This window comes from Helianthus annuus, chromosome 16 (assembly GCF_002127325.2).
Source record: "Helianthus annuus cultivar XRQ/B chromosome 16, HanXRQr2.0-SUNRISE, whole genome shotgun sequence".
Classification (NCBI taxonomy): Eukaryota; Viridiplantae; Streptophyta; class Magnoliopsida; order Asterales; family Asteraceae; genus Helianthus; species Helianthus annuus.
The window spans coordinates 181298138-181321755 of record NC_035448.2 but is presented as its reverse complement, the minus strand read 5'-3'; the positions used below and the strand labels follow the sequence as shown (position 1 = coordinate 181321755).

General features: G+C 39.8%; 1 protein-coding gene across 14 annotated transcripts; it reads right to left on the bottom strand.

Annotated features, from left to right (window-relative positions):
- Positions 1 to 4708: 4708 nt before the first annotated feature.
- Positions 4709 to 21819, bottom strand: LOC110918337 (probable LRR receptor-like serine/threonine-protein kinase RFK1). Of its 14 annotated transcripts, none has more exons than XR_004883111.1 (10): positions 21761 to 21819; positions 21159 to 21391; positions 19630 to 19831; positions 19369 to 19394; positions 19188 to 19264; positions 5474 to 5545; positions 5318 to 5389; positions 5150 to 5218; positions 5003 to 5070; positions 4709 to 4898 (listed from the first exon to the last, which is right to left on the bottom strand). XR_004883111.1 is itself a non-coding variant. In XM_022162679.2 (8 exons), the coding sequence occupies exons 4-8, from the start codon at positions 19782 to 19784 to the stop codon at positions 4820 to 4822; spliced, it is 450 nt and encodes a 149-aa protein (XP_022018371.1). In that variant the 5' UTR covers positions 19785 to 19831; positions 20735 to 20793; positions 21159 to 21391; positions 21761 to 21819; the 3' UTR covers positions 4709 to 4819. The 14 variants fall into 14 exon arrangements, 8 of the variants coding, with proteins under 8 accessions (XP_022018371.1, XP_022018369.1, XP_022018370.1 ...); XR_002581236.2 differs by having other exon boundaries at positions 19234 to 19264; XR_004883113.1 differs by lacking the exon at positions 5318 to 5389.
- Positions 21820 to 23618: the final 1799 nt, after the last annotated feature.

Sequence of the window (23618 nt, the reverse complement as noted above, 5' to 3'; positions counted from 1 at the left end):
TTGCATACCCGGCCACATCGGGCGGCCACCTAAGGAGCAGGGGCGCAGCTTAGGCTTAGTCCAAGGGGGCGCCGACCCCCCGAACTTTTCGACGCGTAGTGTTATGAATAGTACTTTCGTATAGAAAATTTTTAGGTATATACGCCCCCCCCCCCCCAATGCTAAGGAGAGGATTATCCATCATTTCTCTTAACACTCCATCCGTGGGAAATTTGATCCTTGTTAAGTCCTGTACTGAGAAAATGATAAATAGACACTCTTGACCTTCATAACATCAAAGTAAAATCCACAGTGCAAACTAAGTTTCTTCAATTAATTTTTCTTTTATTTTTTTGGTTTATACATGTTAAGTTTAACTGAACTTCAGGTGACTAAATTTGTCACATCTTCAAACCAGTATAGCCAACTTCCTCCCCAAGTTTGACTCCCATTTCTTCTGCCAGCCTTGCAACAACACTATGAAAACATATGTATTAATACGGATTTAAAGATGTTCTAAAAAACTCTAAAAAGATAACAATGGATAATAGTTTCAAAGCCCATTTCGCCTTGATTTCCAACTATTACAACACGACAACCATCGACCTAATCATTAATAGTTAGCGGCCTAAAGCCCCTATATACAGCCGCAATCATCGTTCTCACTTCCCATCGCAATCTGCTTTCAATTTCTAGGCCATTGGCTATCACTTGACGAAAAAGTAAGGGTAATCACCCATGACGTCGGGATTGGAGTAGAGTTTATCGGCGAAATTAAGGCCCCCACTTCATAGTTCGCTTAGGGTCTCCAAAAACGTAAGAACGGCCCTAATATATGACATGCAATCTAGATTTATTTTCTAAATATGTTTTAAACATCAATACTTATTTAATAATCTAGTTTAATAAAATAGAGAGTAAACTGCCATTTTGGTCCCTGTGGTTTGGTCAATTTTGCCACTTTAGTCCAAAACTCAAACTTTTTGCATCTAGGTCCCTGTGGTTTCAGTTTTATTGCAATTTTGGTCCAAAAATGAAATCAGGTCATACTTGTCTTATCAAATCCTGCAATTTTGTAATTTTCCTCAGGGGCAAAACAGGTCATATTTGTCTTATAAAATATGGTATTTATTTATAAAAAAGAGATGATCATTTTGCCCCTTCAGAAAATGACAAAATAACAGGATTTTATAAGACAAATATGATCTGGTTTCATTTTTGGACCAAAATGGCAATAAAACTTAAACCACAGGGACCTAGATGCAAAAAGTTTGAGTTTTGGACTAAAGTGGCAAAATTGACCAAACCACAGGGACCAAAATGGCAGTTTACTCTAAAATAGATCAAATAGTATGAATAGAAATAGTATATAAAAGTATGTTATCGGTAAGACCATGTGTAGTGGTTAACACCCTACCCTTGGGCGTTTTGCGCCATGTGACAGTACAGTCAGCAATGGGGCATTATGGAGCGTTTTCTAAAATGGGTGTAGTGGGGATGTGGGGATTGTGGGGCATTATGTTAAAAGGGGTGTAAAAATTAAATAAAATAAAAAAAAACCAACAAAAAAAAAACTATTGGACAAGAAAAAGAAGATTAAATGTGATTGGTCAATTCATTCCCCCATCCGGCGTGGAATAAAGCACGCTCCAAGCTATTTTTGCAAAAAAAAAAAAAAAAAAAAAAAAAAAAAACGCCCATGGGGGCCGAATCTGGGCGTGGTTTGGCGTTTTCATCCAAAAAAATGCCCCACATTTGCACCACTACGCACGATCTAATAACTGAGTAAAGCTTCTACTTTAATAAATATAACAAAAATAAATTTTCATCTTAAAACAAAAAAATAAATAATGTATGTATTAATAATTAATTTTACACCATTTTAGCTAGCAAACTCTCATAAGCGATGGATTGTTTCATACCTCCCAAACCATAAGCCAAGTGATGCCACACGGGATGTTAAGAATGGCTTCTTGTAACCTGATGAAGATGTAAATATATATTGCCAACCAGTAGTAGCTATATTATAAGATACCAACCAACCTAATTGGAGAATTTGTTAAAGGACAGTTAAGAGTTGTAGTGCGTAATATGTTATAAAAAGACGTCCTCGGCCTGTAAGGATATTTTACAATCAATCACAGAACCGTAGAATAACAAATTTGAGAACTTATTGTTTAAGGAATAACAGGATCAAGTTATAGAAGGCTAACCAACAGGCTTAAAAGAAGAGAAATACTTTTTCCTTATCTTGATAGAAGATTGGATGAACCTACTTATTTTCATTAGTAATTGGTGTTAACTAAGGCACTCATATGAGTTAGTTTCTGGAGTCCCTCGAACCTTCAAAAATCAATGAATATATACATCATCCTTGACCATCATGACAGATAATGAACAATACTAAAAGTATCCATCGACCCATGTCCTAAACACTGAACTTGAAGCTTAATACCAAAGAAAAAAACAAAAAACGGTTGATTTTTTGTAGCAAATTATTAACATAAGACTCAAAAATAAAAGAATTACCTGAAACCTAGTTAAGGCTTTCATTAGGATAAGGCCAGTGTTAAGTACTATCAGTCTCTCCATGAATCACCAAAATTTTTGACACTCATCTGTCACCTGTGCGATATTTATGTTTACATTAATTAGTAATATCCTATTATCCTCAATTTGAACACACAATATCCTCCAAAGTCGACTCTAATAACACTACACAAATAAACTGAAAAAACGCATTCATTTTCCATCAAAATCAAATGTCAGTGAGCTAATTTACCTTATAATCATTCTGTGAACAGCATCAGGGAATGGCAAATAATCGTTTTATGAACAGCATCGGTGAATGACTAAGCTTCCTTACATGAAAAAAGTAGAGAAATGAATGCTTTGCTACTTTCACTTTATATAAATAAGTCCAATTAACCTATTGATTATCCAACAAATCTTATGAAGAAGATGATAGAACAACAAAAAATTATTAAATAATAACGGATTCTTGGTTTAAAAAAGCGGGAAGCGGACAAAAGCGATGAGGTCTAAAACCGATTTTTAAAAAGCGAAGCGCAAAAGCGGTGAGCTTTTCGTACGCAAAGCGCAAAGTAACGGACTGTTTATCTTTGAAAACTTGGGGTATTACACCTAAACTCATGGTTTTACATGCATATAGCTTTAAATACTTTAACATGAAATTCAAATAGTTATGACAAAAGGTTAACTTGGGGTACCGTGACTATACATATATTTCGGGTGAAATTTTATAAATATTGATTAAAAAGATTGTGAAAGCACATGACGAAGCAGAAATTGACATATTTTATACTATATTTTATCAATTTATTTAAAACTTGATAAACTAATTACCTCTTCACTAAGTTGGCGATGAAAATGCGATTTGTATTGACTAAAGATGGGCCCATATGGAATGATCTCCACACCAGTGGTTTTTCTGATATTACACAAAAAATTATGATTTCAAGTGTAATAATGACACTTAAGAAAGAATCAAGCACCAAATCAGCCTCATCAGATTTCAATGTGGTCGAGTGCATATGCTCCTGCCCCTGCCCTGCACAAACCATGTCAACGGCCTGTAAGTAAATCCTAACAAAATTGCAACTTTTTCTATTTCAACCGTTGTAGTTTTATGCAATTTGATAGCACCTCAGCTTGACATGATTTTAATGGACTTGCATTTTGCCCTTTCATATTAATAAAAAAAAAGAAACATATTAATTTCAACCTTGTAATATGTATCAGAGATGCTATCATAGAAATTAACAATGCAAAATGACATACCGTGATGAAGATATAACCTGGGATTTCACCTAACTCAAAAATTAAACACGAAAGATGCAAAAACATAAAGACAAAATTGATAAAAAAAACTCACTAATAACTATGATGAATACATAAGCGAGACATATCGATACGAAACCTAATAGTCATCAGTTTCGAAGCCACCGCCGCCGTCGAATTAGATTGAACCAATCCATTACCGGCTTTCATTACTCTCCAACTGGATGAAATCGTAGGCTATACCAATCGAATTAGACTTAACCTAATGTTGCCGGAATTTCAAGAACAAATTGTGATATCAACATAAAATCGAGTTTTAATGGCTTACCCATGTCGGTAGAGATTGACGGACAACACGCTGTGTAGATAAAACGCTGAAGATGATGAATGAACGGGTGATGAAGACAACGATAAATGGGTAGTGTGGCAGATTGATGTGGGATGAAAACCAGCACCGGGAACAAAGGTGGAGAAAGGTCTATTCGGATATGGAGGTGGGGTTTTTTTTAAGAGAGAAGATGAGACTGAATCATGAACTGAATCAGGATTGCGCCATATTATTTGTAGAACGTGATTACAGAAGAGCGAGTAAACAGGGGAAGTGGGGCAGAATTTAACGTAAATCGAGGGTTCAGTAGAGAGAGTGTAAAACCTCTCTCAACCGCCACATTTACAGTTATTTTTTAGGAGTTTATGAGGCAAGAGGAGTGGAGATCATGGGGCCTAAATTGTTGGAGCAAAACCATCAGCAGAAAAACTGCAAATAACCTTCATTAGAGTGGTTATTTTTGCTAGTTTAAATGGCTGAGATTTCATCTCAGCATGATCCAATGGTGCATATTGATTTGGATGGTGGTTAGACTTAATGGGTTCCATATATATATATAATATATAACTAGTTTAAGAACCCGCGAACTTCGCGGGTTGGTAAAAGAAAATATCTTCATTATCAGCATTGACGTAAATATTATGATTTTATACACGTTAAAACACAAACGAATATATTAGATTACAACGACAATTTGAAATACAAAACCTTCTACATCAGTGTTAGTAAACCAACAACATTATCTAACGGAGGGAATCTCTGAGTTGGTCCACTTAGTTCACAAGTTCTCCTACATAGTAATAGTAATTTCCCATTACATGAAATAGGAAAAAAAAGATAAAAAGGAGAAAGAATGAAAAAGGTTCGTATTAAGTTAACGTTATCTACACTCACACGTTAGTTAAGTTCAGAAAGAAATGGATGAAGGAATCAGTCCCGAAAGCCCCGTCCCAATTAGTTCTCTTAAAAAATGAAGATACAAAAAAGTGAACGGAAATAAATATACAGCACAAGTGCATATGATTTACAAACTGAACTTACAGTTTATTGAGTTGTCTCCAATTCTCTATGAAATTAGGTATGGACCCACTAAGATTGTTGTCAATTATCCTGTTGTAAAATTAAAAAAAAAAACAGTTAACTTACACCTCAAACATCAATGAAACAAAAAAAATCATTAACTTTCAATAGCAATGTAAAAATGTTTACAAATCTTTTAAATTGCTCAATTCAGCAAGGGATGCTGGCAACGTTCCCGTCAACCGGTTTGAGGACAAAATCCTAGAGTAAAGTATCAAAGAACAGAATAAGTTAAAATATGTGAGTAATCGAAGAACAAACAAACCGAGAGCCAAACAGCCTTACAATGTGTGTAAATTTATTAATCTCCCCAAATCAGATGGAACAGTTCCCGAAAAGTTATTTGCTTCAAGGTTCCTATGTAAAATGTATAGTTAGTTACATCACCATAAATAACAATATTAAACATACATTTTCCTAGAATTAATAGTAAAGTACATGGACGGTCCCTATCGTTTATCAAAATTTTGGATTTGGTCTCTAGCTTCACGGGTTATGGGTTGTGTTAAAAAATGTATATCTATAAAAGTATTTTTTTTTGTATGATTTATAACCTGATATCTCTTCATGCTATGTCACACCCCGAAATTATCAGAGCATGGCGTGACTGGACCGGTATCTTCATTGCACAGCGGAAGCAATTAGCTAAGACTTCTAGAAAATGAACGCCGCTAAGTACTTGAATTCCCACGGGTTCTCCTATTCCAACCGTTCCATAGTTTTGAAAATGCAACCTGAGAAAGAACATGCGAAAAAGTCAACATAAAGTTGAGCGAGTTCATAGTTTGTTTTGAAAAGATTTAAAATAAATCTTTTAGATAACCGGTTTTAAAGTTTTTGAGAAAATATAGAAAAATCATTTTCTCGGCATAATATATGAAAAACTGTGAGTGTAGCCCACGAGAGTCTTTGTGCATTGCACGAGAGAGAAAGGGCCGAGCCCAAACGAACCTTTGTAAGCAGGATCAGCACGTCCTCTTACTTAGGTATAATTTGAAAAGCGTTACCAAAGTTTGTAAATCCATGTATTTGTGAGTTTCCATCAAATGAATCTTAAAAACATTTGAAAATTTGAGTATCAAAAGCTGGTATGTAAGCGTCTATGAACAGATCATTAATGTTTTGCAAGGACATTAATATGTGTGGCGACATAGGAAGCACTCAACCCTAGCGGATTTCCCCCGGTCCACCCGGTTAGAACAACAAAAGCACTACATGGGCCACACAAGGACCCAAGAGTGGGGCTCGCTACACCCGATAGATCTACCACTTTTGCCCTCGGTCTTATACAAGATTAATGGCACTTAAGAGAGATTACTATTCGCTCACCAGATCTAACAGTTCATTCCCTAGCTTAACCATACCCTAGTTAACGTATAATGTGTGAGTTATTCATGTCCTTGGGCCTCTGCTGTCACACCCCCAAAATCCACACGCGGAGTACCACCGCTTGGGAGCGTGACGTGACCAGGATCAAGCCATCAATCATATCAAACATAGCATTTAATAATAATAAAAGTCATTAAGTAGTTCATCACGACATGATCGATGTTTCAAAACCAAGTATTGTTTAAGTAGCGGAAGCATTGTTATAAACCCAAATTAAATATACTGAAATGTCATAAGTGTCCAACAAAGTATTACGATCCTTGTCCACAACGACCGGCTCCTCTCTGTGCAAGCTCCATGTACCTAACGATCTGCAAGGCATGTAACAGAATGATCAACAAACTAGTTGAGCGAGTTCACAGTAAGTAAGTGCGTAACAGTAAGTAAAGGGTGGCTCTACTGGGCCGATAGTAAGTTATACTGGTGGGGGCTTCCCATGTTATGTGACCACTAGACTATTCGTATCAACTACTCGTATCATCCCTGTTCTTCTTCCGAGAACAGTAGCGCGTATGGGGTGTACGTAGGTTTTACGTACGTATCCTTCATAACCGAGGATAGGAGACGCGGGGGTGTACGTAGGTTTCACGTACGTATCCTTTGTACCGAGGATAGAAGTAAGAAATGCGTACACGTAGGTTTTACGTGCGTGCCTGACATCCGAGGCAGTAATGGCATATGACCACGTAGGTGTCATCCTAACCTACGGAACCGTCCTGACATCCGAGGACCATGGTAGGTGATAGTCTAGGAAAGCATATGTACGTTCTTAGTCAATTGTAACCTTTATCCCATTCCCACTACCCGGGAATCCCATGCCTTAGTAGGAGTGTGAACTCACCTGGGTTTGCTCGGCAGACAGTATATTGCTCAAGTATACAAGTAAGGGATCAACCACGTCCTATCATGGTTACTATGCAAGTTAGGTTCGTATGTAGCACGTTTGTATCACGTATGGTATCAAGTATGATCATGTAATAGCAGTTCATATCAAGTAACGAGTCCAAGTAGTCGGCCAAATTAACATAAGCAGTCCAATTAGCAACTATGTAAACAAGTCCAATAACATAACAGTCATAAGGTTGGGCCCGTGACAGTGTAGGCCCAAAACAGTGCTTGTGCATTAGCCGGTCTCGAGTCGCAACCGGAGATTACGAGTCGCAACAGCTGGTTACGAGTCGCAATGGTGATCTCGGTTCGTCATGGTCCGGTTACGAGTCGCAACGGGACTCGCAACCATGGTCTCGGCTTGTGCTGTTGTGGTTTCGAGTCGTGACCACGAGGTTTCGACTCGTAATCTGAGTCGCAACCGTGTGTCGTATGTGTGTAACTGGTTTTCCTGATTTCATGCAGATCGGTTACAATCACATAATAGTTTCCAATTATACTCAACTCAATCAACAGATTTCTAACAATTCGTTTAGCATGATATCGATCAAACAAGGTATTTTATCAAGAACTCTCATGAACCCTAACAATCATATGAACAATTCTTAACAATTCGCATGAACATATATCATAATATTTAATCCGAATCGTCTAGCACATCGACTGATTACAAGCATTCCGATTACCATTTAACTTATATCGTACCATCCGATTTCTTGTGACCCTTGACTATACACATGAGCCGATCAACATCATGCAAAACACATATATCCGATTTCATGAGCAAGCCAATTACATGAACATTATCTATCATCGACCCAATCTAATAATATCATACACAACAAGTTTCGGTATCAAGCAATCATCAACATACAAATCATAACACACAATCAATCAATACACGATCACTAACCGGATTGGAGAAGAAACAAGGGTGATCCGAATAGAATTCTTGTGCCGTCGGGTTCCAAGCGACGAGAGGGAGAGAGAGTTTGTGTGTGTGTTGCAAAGATTGTAAAACTAAAACCCTAAGATGTGTGTATGAACATATACGTGTGAGGTGAGGGTGGGCCGAAACCTCACTTGGGCCGGCTTGTGATCTCGAGTCCCTTACATGGACCGAGTGGGTTTGCAAACAATAGTAAAGCCCAATTGATTTATGGATCGGGTGTAGTGTTGTGTGATCCAATAACGCAACATTTAAACATTTAACCGTAACATTCATTTAATCAAATAAGGTTCACATAAACACATATCGTTACACAAAGCAAGTCTAAAGTTCGAGTTGTCACATTATCCCCAACTAATTAGAAATTTCGTCCCGAAATTTGGTATGCACTCACTGAGGAAGCTAGGTAAGTTATAGCATTCACTGGTTTTCCTGGGGTGTCACATCCTCCCCCCGTTGATCTGGAATTTCGTCCCGAAATTCCGAAGTAGTAGCTTCAGCCTCAGTAGTGGTAACATTGGTTTCGAATAACTGGGGGTACTTTTCTGTCATTCTGTCTTCGCGTTCCCAGGTGTACTCTGGGCCATGTTTGGAGTTCCAGCGAACTCGAACAAGAGAGATTCTCTTGCTTTTGAGGACCTTCACATCCCGGTCCGTGATTTCTACTGGTTCCTCGACGAACTGCAGCCGCTCGTCGATAGTGAGTTCCTTAAAAGGAATGATGAGGTTTTCCTCTGATAGGCACTTCTTTAAGTTCGACACGTGAAAGACATTGTGAACTGCTCCGAGTTCAGCTGGTAGGTTCAACTTGTAGGCTACCTTGCCAATCTTTTCTAAGATTTCGAATGGTCCGACGTACCGCGGATTCAGTTTGCCCCGTTTGCCAAAACGTACCACACCCTTCCAGGGTGAAACTTTCAATAAAACCCGGTCTCCGACCTCAAATTCCAAAGGCTTTCTACGCTTGTCCGCGTAGACTTTCTGACGGTCGCGTGCTGCCGCCATGCGTTGCCGTATCTGTGCTATCTTTTCTGTGGCGTCCACTACAATCTCTGGACCCGTAATCTGACTATCCCCCACCTCTGCCCAACAGAGAGGTGACCGGCATTTACGTCCGTACAATGCCTCGAATGGAGCGGCTTGAATGCTGGTATGGTAACTGTTATTATACGAGAACTCCACCAAAGGGAGGTGTTTTTCCCAGCCGTTGCCGAACTCGATAACGCATGCTCGAAGCATGTCTTCGAGAGTTTGGATCGTACGCTCAGACTGCCCATCCGTCTGAGGATGATATGCTGTGCTCATGTCTAATCGTGAGCCGAAAGATTTATGCATTGCCTGCCATAGCTCTGACGTGAATCGTGCATCGCGATCCGAAATAATAGAGGTGGGCACTCCGTGCCTCGAAACAACTTCTTTGAGATAGACGTCTGCGAGAGTGGAGAACTTGTCCGTTTCCTTGATCGGCAGGAAGTGTGCAGACTTGGTGAGTCGATCAACTATGACCCATATTGTATCGTTCCCACGCTGAGATCTAGGTAAGCCTGTAACAAAATCCATGGAAATTTCTTCCCATTTCCATTGTGGTATCTTAGGCTGCTGAAGTAGACCAGCTGGTTTCTGATATTCAACCTTGACTCTCGCACAGGTCAAGCATTTTCCAACGTACGTAGCAATGTGGGCCTTCATGCTAGGCCACCAGTAAGTAGTGCTGATGTCGTGGTACATTTTATCTGACCCTGGATGTACCGAGTAGCGAGACTTGTGAGCTTCATCCATTACAAGTTCGCGTAGACCGCCATAGAGAGGGACCCAAATCCGGCCCGTTACATAGTAGGCGCCGTCTGCCTTCTGTTCCATCTGTTGTCGTGAGCCGCGTAAGGCTTCAGCCTTGACATTTTCGGGCTTCAATGCTTCTACCTGAGCATCTCGTATCTGTGCAGGAAGGCTAGACTGAATCGTAAGCTGTAGCGCTCGCACGCGCTTCGGTAAGGTGTCCTTTCGACTCAGAGCGTCAGCCACAACATTGGCTTTGCCTGGATGATACTTGATGGCGCATTCGTAATCGTTTAGTAACTCGACCCATCGTCGTTGACGCATATTCAAATCCTTCTGCTTAAGGATATGCTCGAGACTCCTGTGATCGGTGTAAATCGTGCAACTGGTACCGTACAGGTAGTGTCGCCATATCTTAAGCGCGAAAACAACAGCTCCCAGCTCTAAATCGTGCGTCGTGTAGTTGCGTTCATGAACCTTTAGTTGACGAGAAGCGTAGGCTATCACTTTATCACGTTGCATCAACACACATCCAAGACCCTGGATGGATGCATCACAATATACTACGAAGTCTTCTGTGCCTTCTGGCAATGAAAGAATAGGTGCGCTGCAGAGCCTATCCTTTAGATACTGAAAAGCAGTTTCCTGCGTGTTGCCCCAACGGTAGGTGACACCCTTCTGTGTCAGTAGCGTAAGTGGTTGCGCGATCTTTGAAAAGTCTTTAATAAACCGTCTGTAGTATCCTGCCAAACCCAAGAATTGGCGTATTTCTGTCGGTGTACGCGGTGCAGGCCAGTTTCTGATCGAATCTACCTTGGATGGATCGACATGAATCCCATCCTTGTTTACCACATGGCCTAAGAAGTGGACTTCACGAAGCCAGAAGTCGCATTTTGAAAGCTTGGCGTACAGCTGTTCCTTCCGAAGGAGTTCCAATATAAGACGAAGATGCTGCTCGTGTTCCTCCTGACTCTTGGAGTAAATCAGAATGTCGTCGATGAAAACAATGACGAACTTGTCGAGATAGGGTTTGCACACCCTGTTCATGAGATCCATGAATACTGCAGGTGCGTTCGTAAGTCCGAACGGCATAACCAAGAACTCGTAGTGACCATAGCGAGTTCTGAATGCTGTCTTAGAGACGTCCTCCTCGCGGACTCTCAGTTGATGGTAACCTGACCGTAGGTCGATCTTGGAATAGTAACACGACCCTTGCAACTGGTCGAATAAGTCGTCTATGCGTGGAAGAGGATAACGGTTCTTCACCGTCACCTTGTTCAGTTCCCTGTAGTCTATACACATCCTGAACGTACCGTCTTTCTTTTTCACGAAAAGCACTGGAGCTCCCCAAGGCGAAGAGCTTGGACGAATGAAGCCCTTTTCCAAGAGCTCTTGTAGCTGCTTTGACAATTCCTCCAATTCTGATGGAGCTAGACGATATGGTGCGCGAGCTATGGGTGCTGCTCCTGGAGCGAGCTCGATCTGAAATTCGACCTGACGATGAGGCGGTAAGCCAGGTAAATCTTCAGGAAACACCTGAGGGAAGTCACGTACGACTGGTATATCTTCCAATTTCTTTTCCTTTACTGATGCGTCTGAAACAAGAGCCAAAATGGCTGTGTGACCTTTACGTAAGCACTTCTGAGCCTTCAGGGATGAGATGATGCCAACCACAGCACCACTCTTGTCGCCTTGAACTTCGAGAGGTTCTTGACCAGGACGAGGAATGCGAATAATCTTCTCGTTGCATAGGATTTATGCCTGGTGTTGGGATAACCAATCCATCCCAATCACGACGTCGAAACTTCCCAAAACTATGGGAATGAGATCAATAGAAAAGGCTTGACCAGCTAGAATAAGGTTACAACCCTGAACTACGTGCGTGGCTTCTAGACTTTTACCGTTAGCTAACTCTACTACATGTTTGGTGGGTAAAAGTGTTGGTGCACGTCTTAGCAGTTGACACATTTTCACAGACATATAGCTTGTATCCGCACCCGAATCAAACAAAACAGTAACGTAAATATTGTCGAGGAGAAACTTACCCATAACAACGTTGGGATCGTTCATTGCGTCGCCACGACCTAGTACGAATGCACGGCCCCTTGCCTCGTTGCCGTTGTTGTTTCCTCCATTGTTGTTGTTGCCATTGCCCTGATTGTTTTTGTTGTTGTTCTGGTTCCTGTTGAGCTGTGGGCAGTGTCTCTTGATGTGGCCTTCAGCACCACAATTGTAGCATCCTTTGTTGCCCTGTTGTTGGTTAGGCTGAGCGTGAGGCTGCTGCTGATTCTGGTTCGCAGGACGAAGGCTTCTACAGTCTTTGGCCTCGTGACCCATCTTGAGGCATCTTTGACAACGACCCTTGTTACACTGACCGTTGTGGTGTTTGTTGCAGTTGTTGCACTTTGGAAGATTCCCGCGATATCCACCCTGCCTGTGGCTACCTGACGACTGCTGGTTGGGGCTTTGATAGTTGTCAGTCTTTCGCTGCTGATTCTGGGACTGAACCGAAACTGATGCTTTGCTTGAATCCCCCTCCCATTTCCTCTTATTGTCACTGAGAGTAACGGGAGTAGCTGAAGGAGTGACTGTAGTAGTAGCACTGACACGCTTAGGCAGTTTATTCTGTTCCACTGCCTGATCAGTGATGCGATGAGCGAGGCGTTGGATTTCCTGAATGTTTTCGAGGTTAGCCGACGTCACGTGGCTCTGAATTTCTGGAGCCAAACCCTTGAGATACAACTCAATGCGCTTGTATGGAGGGTCCACCATAGTAGGACACAGAACGGCCAGCTCGTTCGACCGTTTAGTATACGCTTCGATCTCTGACCCAACCATTTTCAGATTATATAGCTCGTCTTCCAGCTTGTGAATGTCTTCACGCGTGCAATACTCACGCTTGATGAGTTCCTTAAAATCGTTCCATGGGGTGGCGTTAGCAGCTGCCAACCCAAGAATCTGCACCTGCGCGTTCCACCAGGTTAGCGCGATTCCTTCCAAGGTGCCAGTAGCAAACTTGACCTTGCGAGCCTCAGGGCACTCGCACATCTCGAATACTGATTCTAGCTTCTCGAACCAGTGGAGGAGTCCAACCGCTCCTTCTGTGCCGCTGAAAGAGTTGGGACGACAGTCCATGAAGTTCTTGAAAGTGCAGACAGGCTGCTGCGCGTGTTGACCTATTGTGTACGAATAGGACGAAGTTAAATACAAGAGTGAATGTAGGATCTAAGGATCCTAGTGTGTGCCTATACTGCAGGATATACTACCTGCTTGAGCTGCTGCAACTGCCGCAGCAACTTGGGCTTGAACAAGAGCCTCTAACTGGGCTTGTGTCATGTTAATTCTTCCAGCCATTGATCTTCATGTCAAAGGCGAAATAGGTGAGAAAAGTTCGCGAATAGTGCGATGACAGAAAAGCGTAAGCACGTAAGGGTTCTTAAGCAATAGCAAATAGTGAGCATTGTAGTCTAAGCATACCACGAGCAAAGTTCTAAGTAATTCTAGCAAGTAAGCAATAAACATAAACCTTATTACCTAAAATGTCGAGTCTTGCACGTGGAGCGAAGCGTCGTTGTGGATCGTTGAGAGCACTGTTCTGGTTATAGTCAGGTTTTAATAAAAACGTTTTCCCATATTAAAACCTAGTTCTCTATAACCAATGGCTTTGATACCAATCTGTCACACCCCCAAAATCCACACGCGGAGTACCACCGCTTGGGAGCGTGACGTGACCAGGATCAAGCCATCAATCATATCAAACATAGCATTTAATAATAATAAAAGTCATTAAGTAGTTCATCACGACATGATCGATGTTTCAAAACCAAGTATTGTTTAAGTAGCGGAAGCATTGTTATAAACCCAAATTAAATATACTGAAATGTCATAAGTGTCCAACAAAGTATTACGATCCTTGTCCACAACGACCGGCTCCTCTCTGTGCAAGCTCCATGTACCTAACGATCTGCAAGGCATGTAACAGAATGATCAACAAACTAGTTGAGCGAGTTCACAGTAAGTAAGTGCGTAACAGTAAGTAAAGGGTGGCTCTACTGGGCCGATAGTAAGTTATACTGGTGGGGGCTTTCCCATGTTATGTGACCACTAGACTATTCGTATCAACTACTCGTATCATCCCTGTTCTTCTTCCGAGAACAGTAGCGCGTATGGGGTGTACGTAGGTTTTACGTACGTATCCTTCATAACCGAGGATAGGAGACGCGGGGGTGTACGTAGGTTTCACGTACGTATCCTTTGTACCGAGGATAGAAGTAAGAAATGCGTACACGTAGGTTTTACGTGCGTGCCTGACATCCGAGGCAGTAATGGCATATGACCACGTAGGTGTCATCCTAACCTACGGAACCGTCCTGACATCCGAGGACCATGGTAGGTGATAGTCTAGGAAAGCATATGTACGTTCTTAGTCAATTGTAACCTTTATCCCATTCCCACTACCCGGGAATCCCATGCCTTAGTAGGAGTGTGAACTCACCTGGGTTTGCTCGGCAGACAGTATATTGCTCAAGTATACAAGTAAGGGATCAACCACGTCCTATCATGGTTACTATGCAAGTTAGGTTCGTATGTAGCACGTTTGTATCACGTATGGTATCAAGTATGATCATGTAATAGCAGTTCATATCAAGTAACGAGTCCAAGTAGTCGGCCAAATTAACATAAGCAGTCCAATTAGCAACTATGTAAACAAGTCCAATAACATAACAGTCATAAGGTTGGGCCCGTGACAGTGTAGGCCCAAAACAGTGCTTGTGCATTAGCCGGTCTCGAGTCGCAACCGGAGATTACGAGTCGCAACAGCTGGTTACGAGTCGCAATGGTGATCTCGGTTCGTCATGGTCCGGTTACGAGTCGCAACGGGACTCGCAACCATGGTCTCGGCTTGTGCTGTTGTGGTTTCGAGTCGTGACCACGAGGTTTCGACTCGTAATCTGAGTCGCAACCGTGTGTCGTATGTGTGTAACTGGTTTTCCTGATTTCATGCAGATCGGTTACAATCACATAATAGTTTCCAATTATACTCAACTCAATCAACAGATTTCTAACAATTCGTTTAGCATGATATCGATCAAACAAGGTATTTTATCAAGAACTCTCATGAACCCTAACAATCATATGAACAATTCTTAACAATTCGCATGAACATATATCATAATATTTAATCCGAATCGTCTAGCACATCGACTGATTACAAGCATTCCGATTACCATTTAACTTATATCGTACCATCCGATTTCTTGTGACCCTTGACTATACACATGAGCCGATCAACATCATGCAAAACACATATATCCGATTTCATGAGCAAGCCAATTACATGAACATTATCTATCATCGACCCAATCTAATAATATCATACACAACAAGTTTCGGTATCAAGCAATCATCAACATACAAATCATAACACACAATCAATCAATACACGATCACTAACCGGATTGGAGAAGAAACAAGGGTGATCCGAATAGAATTCTTGTGCCGTCGGGTTCCAAGCGACGAGAGGGAGAGAGAGTTTGTGTGTGTGTTGCAAAGATTGTAAAACTAAAACCCTAAGATGTGTGTATGAACATATACGTGTGAGGTGAGGGTGGGCCAAAACCTCACTTGGGCCGGCTTGTGATCTCGAGTCCCTTACATGGACCGAGTGGGTTTGCAAACAATAGTAAAGCCCAATTGATTTATGGATCGGGTGTAGTGTTGTGTGATCCAATAACGCAACATTTAAACATTTAACCGTAACATTCATTTAATCAAATAAGGTTCACATAAACACATATCGTTACACAAAGCAAGTCTAAAGTTCGAGTTGTCACATCTGCCCATGTCCTTGGGCCTTTGCCCACGTCATTTGTGTTATTAAAACTCATGCATGTTTCGAAAAACACTTATGTTTTCATAAAACCGGTATGTTTAGTATAATCTTTTCGTAAACCATTTGAGTTCGTTGAAATTCTGTCGCAAAATGGTTTATAAATATGTGATATTGATTTATCGAAACCTTGTGTGATTTTGCAAAACTTGCATGTCTTTCCACCCCCGAAAACATTTTATAAAAAAATGTAAAACAGTGAAAAGTGGGGGTTATGAACTCACCTGATATTCCTGTGCAAAGCTAGCATAGCGTGATTCCGTAGTGTCGTTCCAAAAACGTGTATTAGCTAGCGTGCAACTATAGCATTCCTAATCAAGGAATAATTATAAGTTTATAACTAAATTGACGTAGCTAAACTACGTGTCCGAGCTCTACCGAATCGTTAACTAAACGATTCTATAAAGGTGTTATTATCTTGGTTTGAAATAACCAAACTATGGTTGTTTGATCCCATTTAATATCAGGATAAAACTAAATCTCAAAAACGACTTAGTTTTCGAATGGTTTAGAGCATAAATATATTTATATATTTCAATATAAATATACTTACGTCGTCGTGTTAGTTGTCGCGAATAGAAGGCATAGAAGAAATATTGCACGTATTCGAAGCATCGTATATGATTCGGTAACATACCGTTGTAGTTTTCGTAGGATGGTAATAAATAAATATATATGTAACTGAAGTCGTAACTCGCTTCGAACAATACATATATATATATATATGTTATATTTTTATTTTAGCAATATAATCTCTAATTGGCGTCATGAATTTGTGCAAAACAATAATATTTCTTAAAATTATATCATATAAGAACATAAGTTTTGATTTGTCCCAATATTAATATGTATTTACATATGCACATGTACTAACATATTATTTCTCACCAAATATAGTATTTGTCGTAAATAGAGTTTATAAGGATTCTGGAAGTTTTAAAATCTCGTAAATAATGAAAACTTAAAAAAAAATCTTTAAATCATGTCTTGAATGTAATAAGAAAATACTTATAAAACTCTTTAAATAACATACATTATGGTCAAAACTCTTGACTGTAAATATGTTGGTTCTTGTGGTCAAAACTCTTGAGTGTGCATTATGGTCAAAACTCTTGATTGTAAATATATTGGTTCTTGTAAAACCCTTAGGAAAAATATATAACATTCGTAGAAAACCAAGGTTTTTAAATGTGCGAACTCATTAGATCGTGTATTTAACTTGAATTTCGATAAGTGTTGGTTTTTTTTATAACCAAAATACATTTTGTATGTCGCGTTTTTACGAAAAAACGAACAGAGTTTCCCCTGTTTTTGGACGATCCCGACAATCAAGTGTCGATATTTTTATCAAAACTCAACCAACAATTCAACAATTATTCAATCAACTCACGCAATATATGATAGCTTTTCATCAAATACGCCAAAATAAAATGTAAATAGTCGCTAAAGGTATCGGTCGAGCTCGGTTTCGCGTTTAGCTATATTATCTAAAAAAACAACGAAACTAACTTTCGGGTCATTAAAACTTTACCGGATCTTCGAGTTGACTGTCGCTAACCGAGTTTGACTCGGTTTGACCGAGTTAAACCAACCCAAAATCCGAGTTGACCAAACTGAACTGAGTTGACCGAGTCTTGACTGCGTTGACTGATTTCGACCGTGGCTGACCGGGTTTGTCCCGAAACCAACCCGTTGACTGCTGTTGACTGCCCTTGACTCCTGTTGACCAGCGTTGACCAGTCAACCTGACGTGTTGACTGGTTTGACTTTGTTGACCGAAGTTGTCCAAACCCGAGACTTGACTCGCAAAACCGGAACACGTAATTTGACCCGACACCGAACCTGCTGAATATAGTACCCACCTCCGCCGCCGATGCCGGCCAGAGGTCTCCGACAGTGGTGTCGCACCACTACCACCATCTTCAATATCAGAAATATGTTGGAAAGTAACTCACCGTCGTCGTTGTCTCCTCCATCGCTCCTCCGCAGACGGCGTCGGCTGTCGCCATCACCACCCTCCTCCGGTCTCTCTTTCACTCTCGATCTCTCAGATTTTTCTCCCTCTCTCCTCGGTTTCTCGATCCATCCGTCGCTCACCACCACCCGATGGTGGTGGTGGTCTTCATCTCTAACTGATGAAGGGGGGGTGCAGGAGGAGAACAGCCGACAACGGCCAGTTAGTCGCCGGCTGGCTGTAACGAGACAGAGAGGAGCACGAGAGGAAGGGTATGGAGTGATTGATTGTTGATGTCTGTATGTTTGAGATGGAAGTTAGAGGATTAGGGTTTCTATGTGTGTTTTTAGATCTGCAGAGAAAGAATGGCTACTGTTGTTGTATGCGTGTGTTTTAGTTTGGTCTGAGGTTTCAATACAAAAATAGGTTATCACTTCACTTATATAGTTAGGGTTTGGTTAGTGGGCTTGGGCCCAAGGCCCACAAGCCCACTTCCCGTGTATTGAGTGGCCCGATCGCACTTACGAACCCGTTTTCTCGAACCCGATCGTCGTTTTGTCGTAAAATATAACATTAAGGTCGAAACCCTTAAAATTGTGTAGTATATCGTTACTAAACGCGTATTTCTGTCGATTACGTTAAAACGCGGAAGCGGCTTCATTTGTCATTCTTAAATCCATTTTTCGATCTGTTTTCGTCCGCGGATACTAAAAATTGATTACGACGCTAGATATATCATAATATTTCCATTTTGTAGGTAATACGCGTGTCCGATGTTTCCGTTTCCTTGTCGGTGCGTTTCTACAGTCGTGTTTCTCATTCACGTTTGCGCTTTGTGGCGTACGAAACCACGATAAATTCGTAAAACTAAATTTATAAGTTTAAAATACGCGTGTAAAATTCGTATATGTTGGTGTTGTCAGTAATTGTTCGGTGCCGGTTCGTATTCGTTTAATATTCAACGGTTTTTCCGTAGATCGTCATTCGCGCACTGTAAAGCCGGTTAGACGTTCCTAGGCACTTCAAAGGCCTAATTAAGTTAATTCGTGCCATAAACACTATTTATTATCATCTAAATATTTGCTAATTGCATATTTAGAAGCCGTTAATTACCGGTTGTCACATGCTAAGACTCATGTTTGGCAAACCTTACCAAGAAATATATCGAGTTACAATTTTTTTTCAAACAAAACTCTAACCTAGCTGCAGCAAGGGCAGTATCAAATCCACCTGTAGTCAGTATTGAGTCAATTAATGTTGTTAATGAACTATACAACATACATAAAACTGCATGTTTGAACAATAATACAAAAAAGACCATGAGTATTACTTACCTAAATATACTTGTTTTCAACAATCCCTAAATAGTCGCAACACAAAAACAATTCAATTAGTTGTAATCAAACACTACAATAGCAGACACTCAAAACATAGATATATGATTCATATGTGACGCTATGATTGTACATATTTCCAATTTATTAATTTCTCATAACTACTTAATTTTTTTAATTACAAACTAAGATACTCCTAAACACTCTTATACTACTCACAAGTACACAATTATTAGAAATTAAAAAGCAAGTGCATCATACCAGGTATGTGATTCCCAACGACCAGTACGCCGATAAAACGTCACACCGTGATACTGTGAGCCTCGAGACCTCGGTCCACGTCGACTTTTCTTCGCCTGCTGAAGCGGCGGCACAGGCAGATTCTGCAACGCCTGAGCAGGCTCCAGAACCGCCATCTTTCCTGCCTCACTTTCGTCCCCCGAACTCCATGATTCTGTCAGATCTAACACCAGAAACTTATCAAAAGAGGATCCATCGAGCCACCACGGATTGTTTTATTTTATTAGTTATTAATCATGTATATTTTTTTAAGTATTACGGCTTGAAACATAATTATATTTGCCTGGTAACGAAACTCGTATAGTTTATTAAGTATACTTATGTTTGACCGGTAACCCAATAGCCGATACAGACATGATTGAAAAACACACAACCTGGCCGGTTATATGAGCTAATAAACATTTGATAATATTTTGGATATATATTTACGTAAATCATTAAAAGCTTAAAACTATTATTGACACTTATTTTTAATAGTAAAAACTTTGGTTACATATATGAACTTAATAAACAAATAAATAGGCCTCATAAACTGAATTTGTATTACTATTTCCTCTAACTTCGATCATGGCATCAACTTTTTCATCAGTTCACATATCAATTAATTGTCACCATCTTTAAAAACTTGTACAAACTAAATAGGCCTCGCAATAAAAACCCATTTGGGTATTTTGGGTCATTTTAAAAATAAAGATGGGTTAGGAGGGGTAGGAAAATAATTAAGGATGGATCAGGATGGGTTGTAAGATACCTATTTAAAATAATTTGTGGGTCAGAATGGGTTGTAAGATATAAAATGCCAAACAAAAGATCAGTTGGACATGTAATTTTGTAATTTGCGCCTAGGCGAAAGCCACACCCGTTGTTCCTTGAGCCTTAACTACTTGGTGTTCTAGTTTTTTTCGACATCCAAGTATAAGGTTGGCATAGAGTTGTAGGTCTTTGAACAATAGAAAAGGAGAGGTCTTTCATTAAAGTTGATATCACAGAAATTGATTACAACTATCAAGAATTTAGTGCAGTTTAAGATGACTAACAAAACTGACAAAGGGCATCAACGATTTACTTTAAGCAAGCAAAGACCCAAGCACAACAACAGCTTAACTCATCCAAAATTGCCTAAAACTGCACCGAGAGAGTGCATATAGTTAGACCACTGGTTATAGCATGTTATGAGCAACTGTGAATCACATAGATCAAACCGCCCAAACCAAAAGCAACAACATAAGTTCATGCAATTCCAACTCTTTTGGGCAAGCAATCCATGTCAAATTACATTTCAAATTTTTAAAAAATTATTGAAATGACATTGTTTTTTTAACGATAATAACCCATTAAATATTTCAAAAAAGGAACAATGCAGGTCTAATCAACCCGAAATGACCCATTTGACTCAACTACATCTGACCCGTTTCAACCCGTCCAACGCACTCATAATTCTGCATCTAGATAAATTTAGATAAATACAGGAAATATTAAATAGCTCAAACCTGGTCCCATATTATACAAATGGAGTGTCATTGCATCAACAAAGTCTGAACCTGAAACCTTAAGAAGCTTCGAAAACCACTCTTTATCAAAGAACCCACCAGTGCTACAAACAACGGTTTTGACTTGACGTTGTGGTATAAATTGTCGATTATACCCCTGAGTTCAATTAAGTCACTCCCATATTGCTCAGTATGGACCATAGTACCAATGTTCTTCGCACTCAACTCGTTACCTACAACCAATGTACGCAAGACTGCATAAGAAGACATATATAATATGACAGCCATACACAGTACAAAAAATCTTGCTTTATTTGTATAGAAAATCCATATTCCCATGAATGTATCTAATACCCATTGGAATTGGTATATTCTACAAAATCATGGGCATTGCTGGGGTTCCATTATATTTCCCAAACTTCCTTTTAATCTAGTGTCACCCGACTCACCCCTGGAGTGCATTTAACCCGAAGGTGACAAATAAAATAGAAAATAAAGAACTTCAGTTTAATATTGTAAAATAGTTGATTAGTTTTTTTACATGCTGACACATTAAAATAAGTACAGAATCATCTAAAAAAATTAATGGGATTTAATCTCACCTTGTCTTAGCAAAAGAAGTAACTTAGTTCATCCCTCCTATCCATACTAAGACAACCCTCAGAGAATCCAAATGTCACACCCCCATTTCCACGTGTCACCGGTGGGCCCGGTGTGGGGTACAGTGACGTAGTTGGCATCGTCATAGACAATCAACACAATATAATAATGCACAGCGGAAGCAGAATAGAAACATTTCAACTTTAAATAAAGTGTAATAATAAATATCACAGTAGTTGAAATGGATCCACAGGCGGATCAAACAAAAATAGAAATAAATAGTTCAACAGATAAATGTCGTCCGAGTTTGCGAGACTATTGTGGACGCTCTCTAGGAAACAGCCAGCCTATTTCCGTATAGTATCTGCACTTAATCTTTTGGGAAAAATACGTCAGTTTACACTGGTAAATACAAATCGACTGACTCATTTTGAAAATGATTGAAAATTGATTTAAATGCACAAGGCATAAATATTTTTATTAACTTGGGATAATTATATAATATAAACTTGTGAACGATTTACATGCACTCGTATCTCTGGTGGCCCGGGATCTGCTGTCCGGGCTAGAGATTAAATGACACACCACATTAAAGAGTTATACACGTCGGGTGTACGCCTACACCCCGTGCTCTGGTCGTGGCCATCTCGTAAGATAATGCCAAGGATATCCGGGACACGGTCAATAACCCCCCAAAGCCTTTAAGTAAGACAAAACTGTTTAAACGAAGTCGCACAAGCTATTCAAGACTGTACACCTATAAGGCGCAGGACTTGTGCGCCCGATCAAGCGGTATTTTAAATACCGTACCCCAAGCCCGTATAGGGAAAATAAGTCAAAATGTATTTACCTGAGCAAGTATAAGTCACAAACGATAAGTGGTGGTAGCTTTTACCGGGCCTCCTAATCTGGAACAAGGTTTATAATTAACCTATTAGATTCCTAACGGCCTTTCATTTAAGCCTAAGCTTTGACCGGTTAGTTTTAAGAATGATACGGTTTACGCACGATTAAGCGAAAGACCGGATAGAATGTGATTTAGACCCGACAAGTTTGAATACTTGTATAATATGGGTATACTAAATACATTCTGGATTTTGAAATAAAAATGATATCGTTTGACCCGTTTCGGTCAATTTACGCAAACTAGTTACGTAAATCGAACCGAACGCGAAAAGGGCGATACGGGTAGGCCAATGATTCAAATGCAAGTTCCCTGAGATAATATGCTTAAAATATGATATTATATCAGTAAGTTATGTTCTATATTGCCCGGGATAACTTTAAACTCAATTTATGCCTTAGAAGGGCATTTTGGTCATTTAAAAGATAATAAAAGGGTAAAATTAGAAATCTAAGTTTCGGGTCTGGTTCATACAGTAAATATACCTAATATAACATATTATATCAGTAGGGTATGACCCATATACCAAATATATCATTTAGAACCAAACTATGCACCGTAGGGGTAATTTAGTAATTTCACAAGGGCTAAAAATGCCAAAACTGGAAACCTGAGTTCAAAATATTATACTTACTGTTATTATATGAAAATATGTAATTTACATCAGTAGGTATAAGTCTTATAGGTTTAAAACAAGTATAACGCTTACTATGTGCTTAAAACGCTAAAAATACGATTTAAGGGCGTTTTCGGGTTTTCAAATTAAATCTGAGATTTTTATATTTCCAGAATACTTAAAATAATTTATTCATCATACAAAATCAGTAGCAAAAGGTTTCGGGTCAAAAGAATGTGTAAAACTCATTTTATGGCTAAAACGGTCAAAACCGACATAAGCCGAAATGACTAGGTGATCTAGGATCCGTTCAGCCAAAAATTAATTAAAAATCATCAAA

Bases quoted from the DNA above. Each gene is read 5' to 3' on its own strand.
- LOC110918337 (XM_022162674.2), bottom strand. From the start codon at position 21,189: ATGACACTCCATTTGTATAATATGGGACCAG. The intron at 5,546-19,629 runs GTATGATGCACT...CATTTTACATAG, and splicing joins CGTTGGGAATCACATACCTG to GAACCTTGAAGCAAATAACT. The intron at 5,222-5,317 runs GTAAACATTTTT...TTAATTTTACAA, and splicing joins TTGAGCAATTTAAAAGATTT to CAGGATAATTGACAACAATC.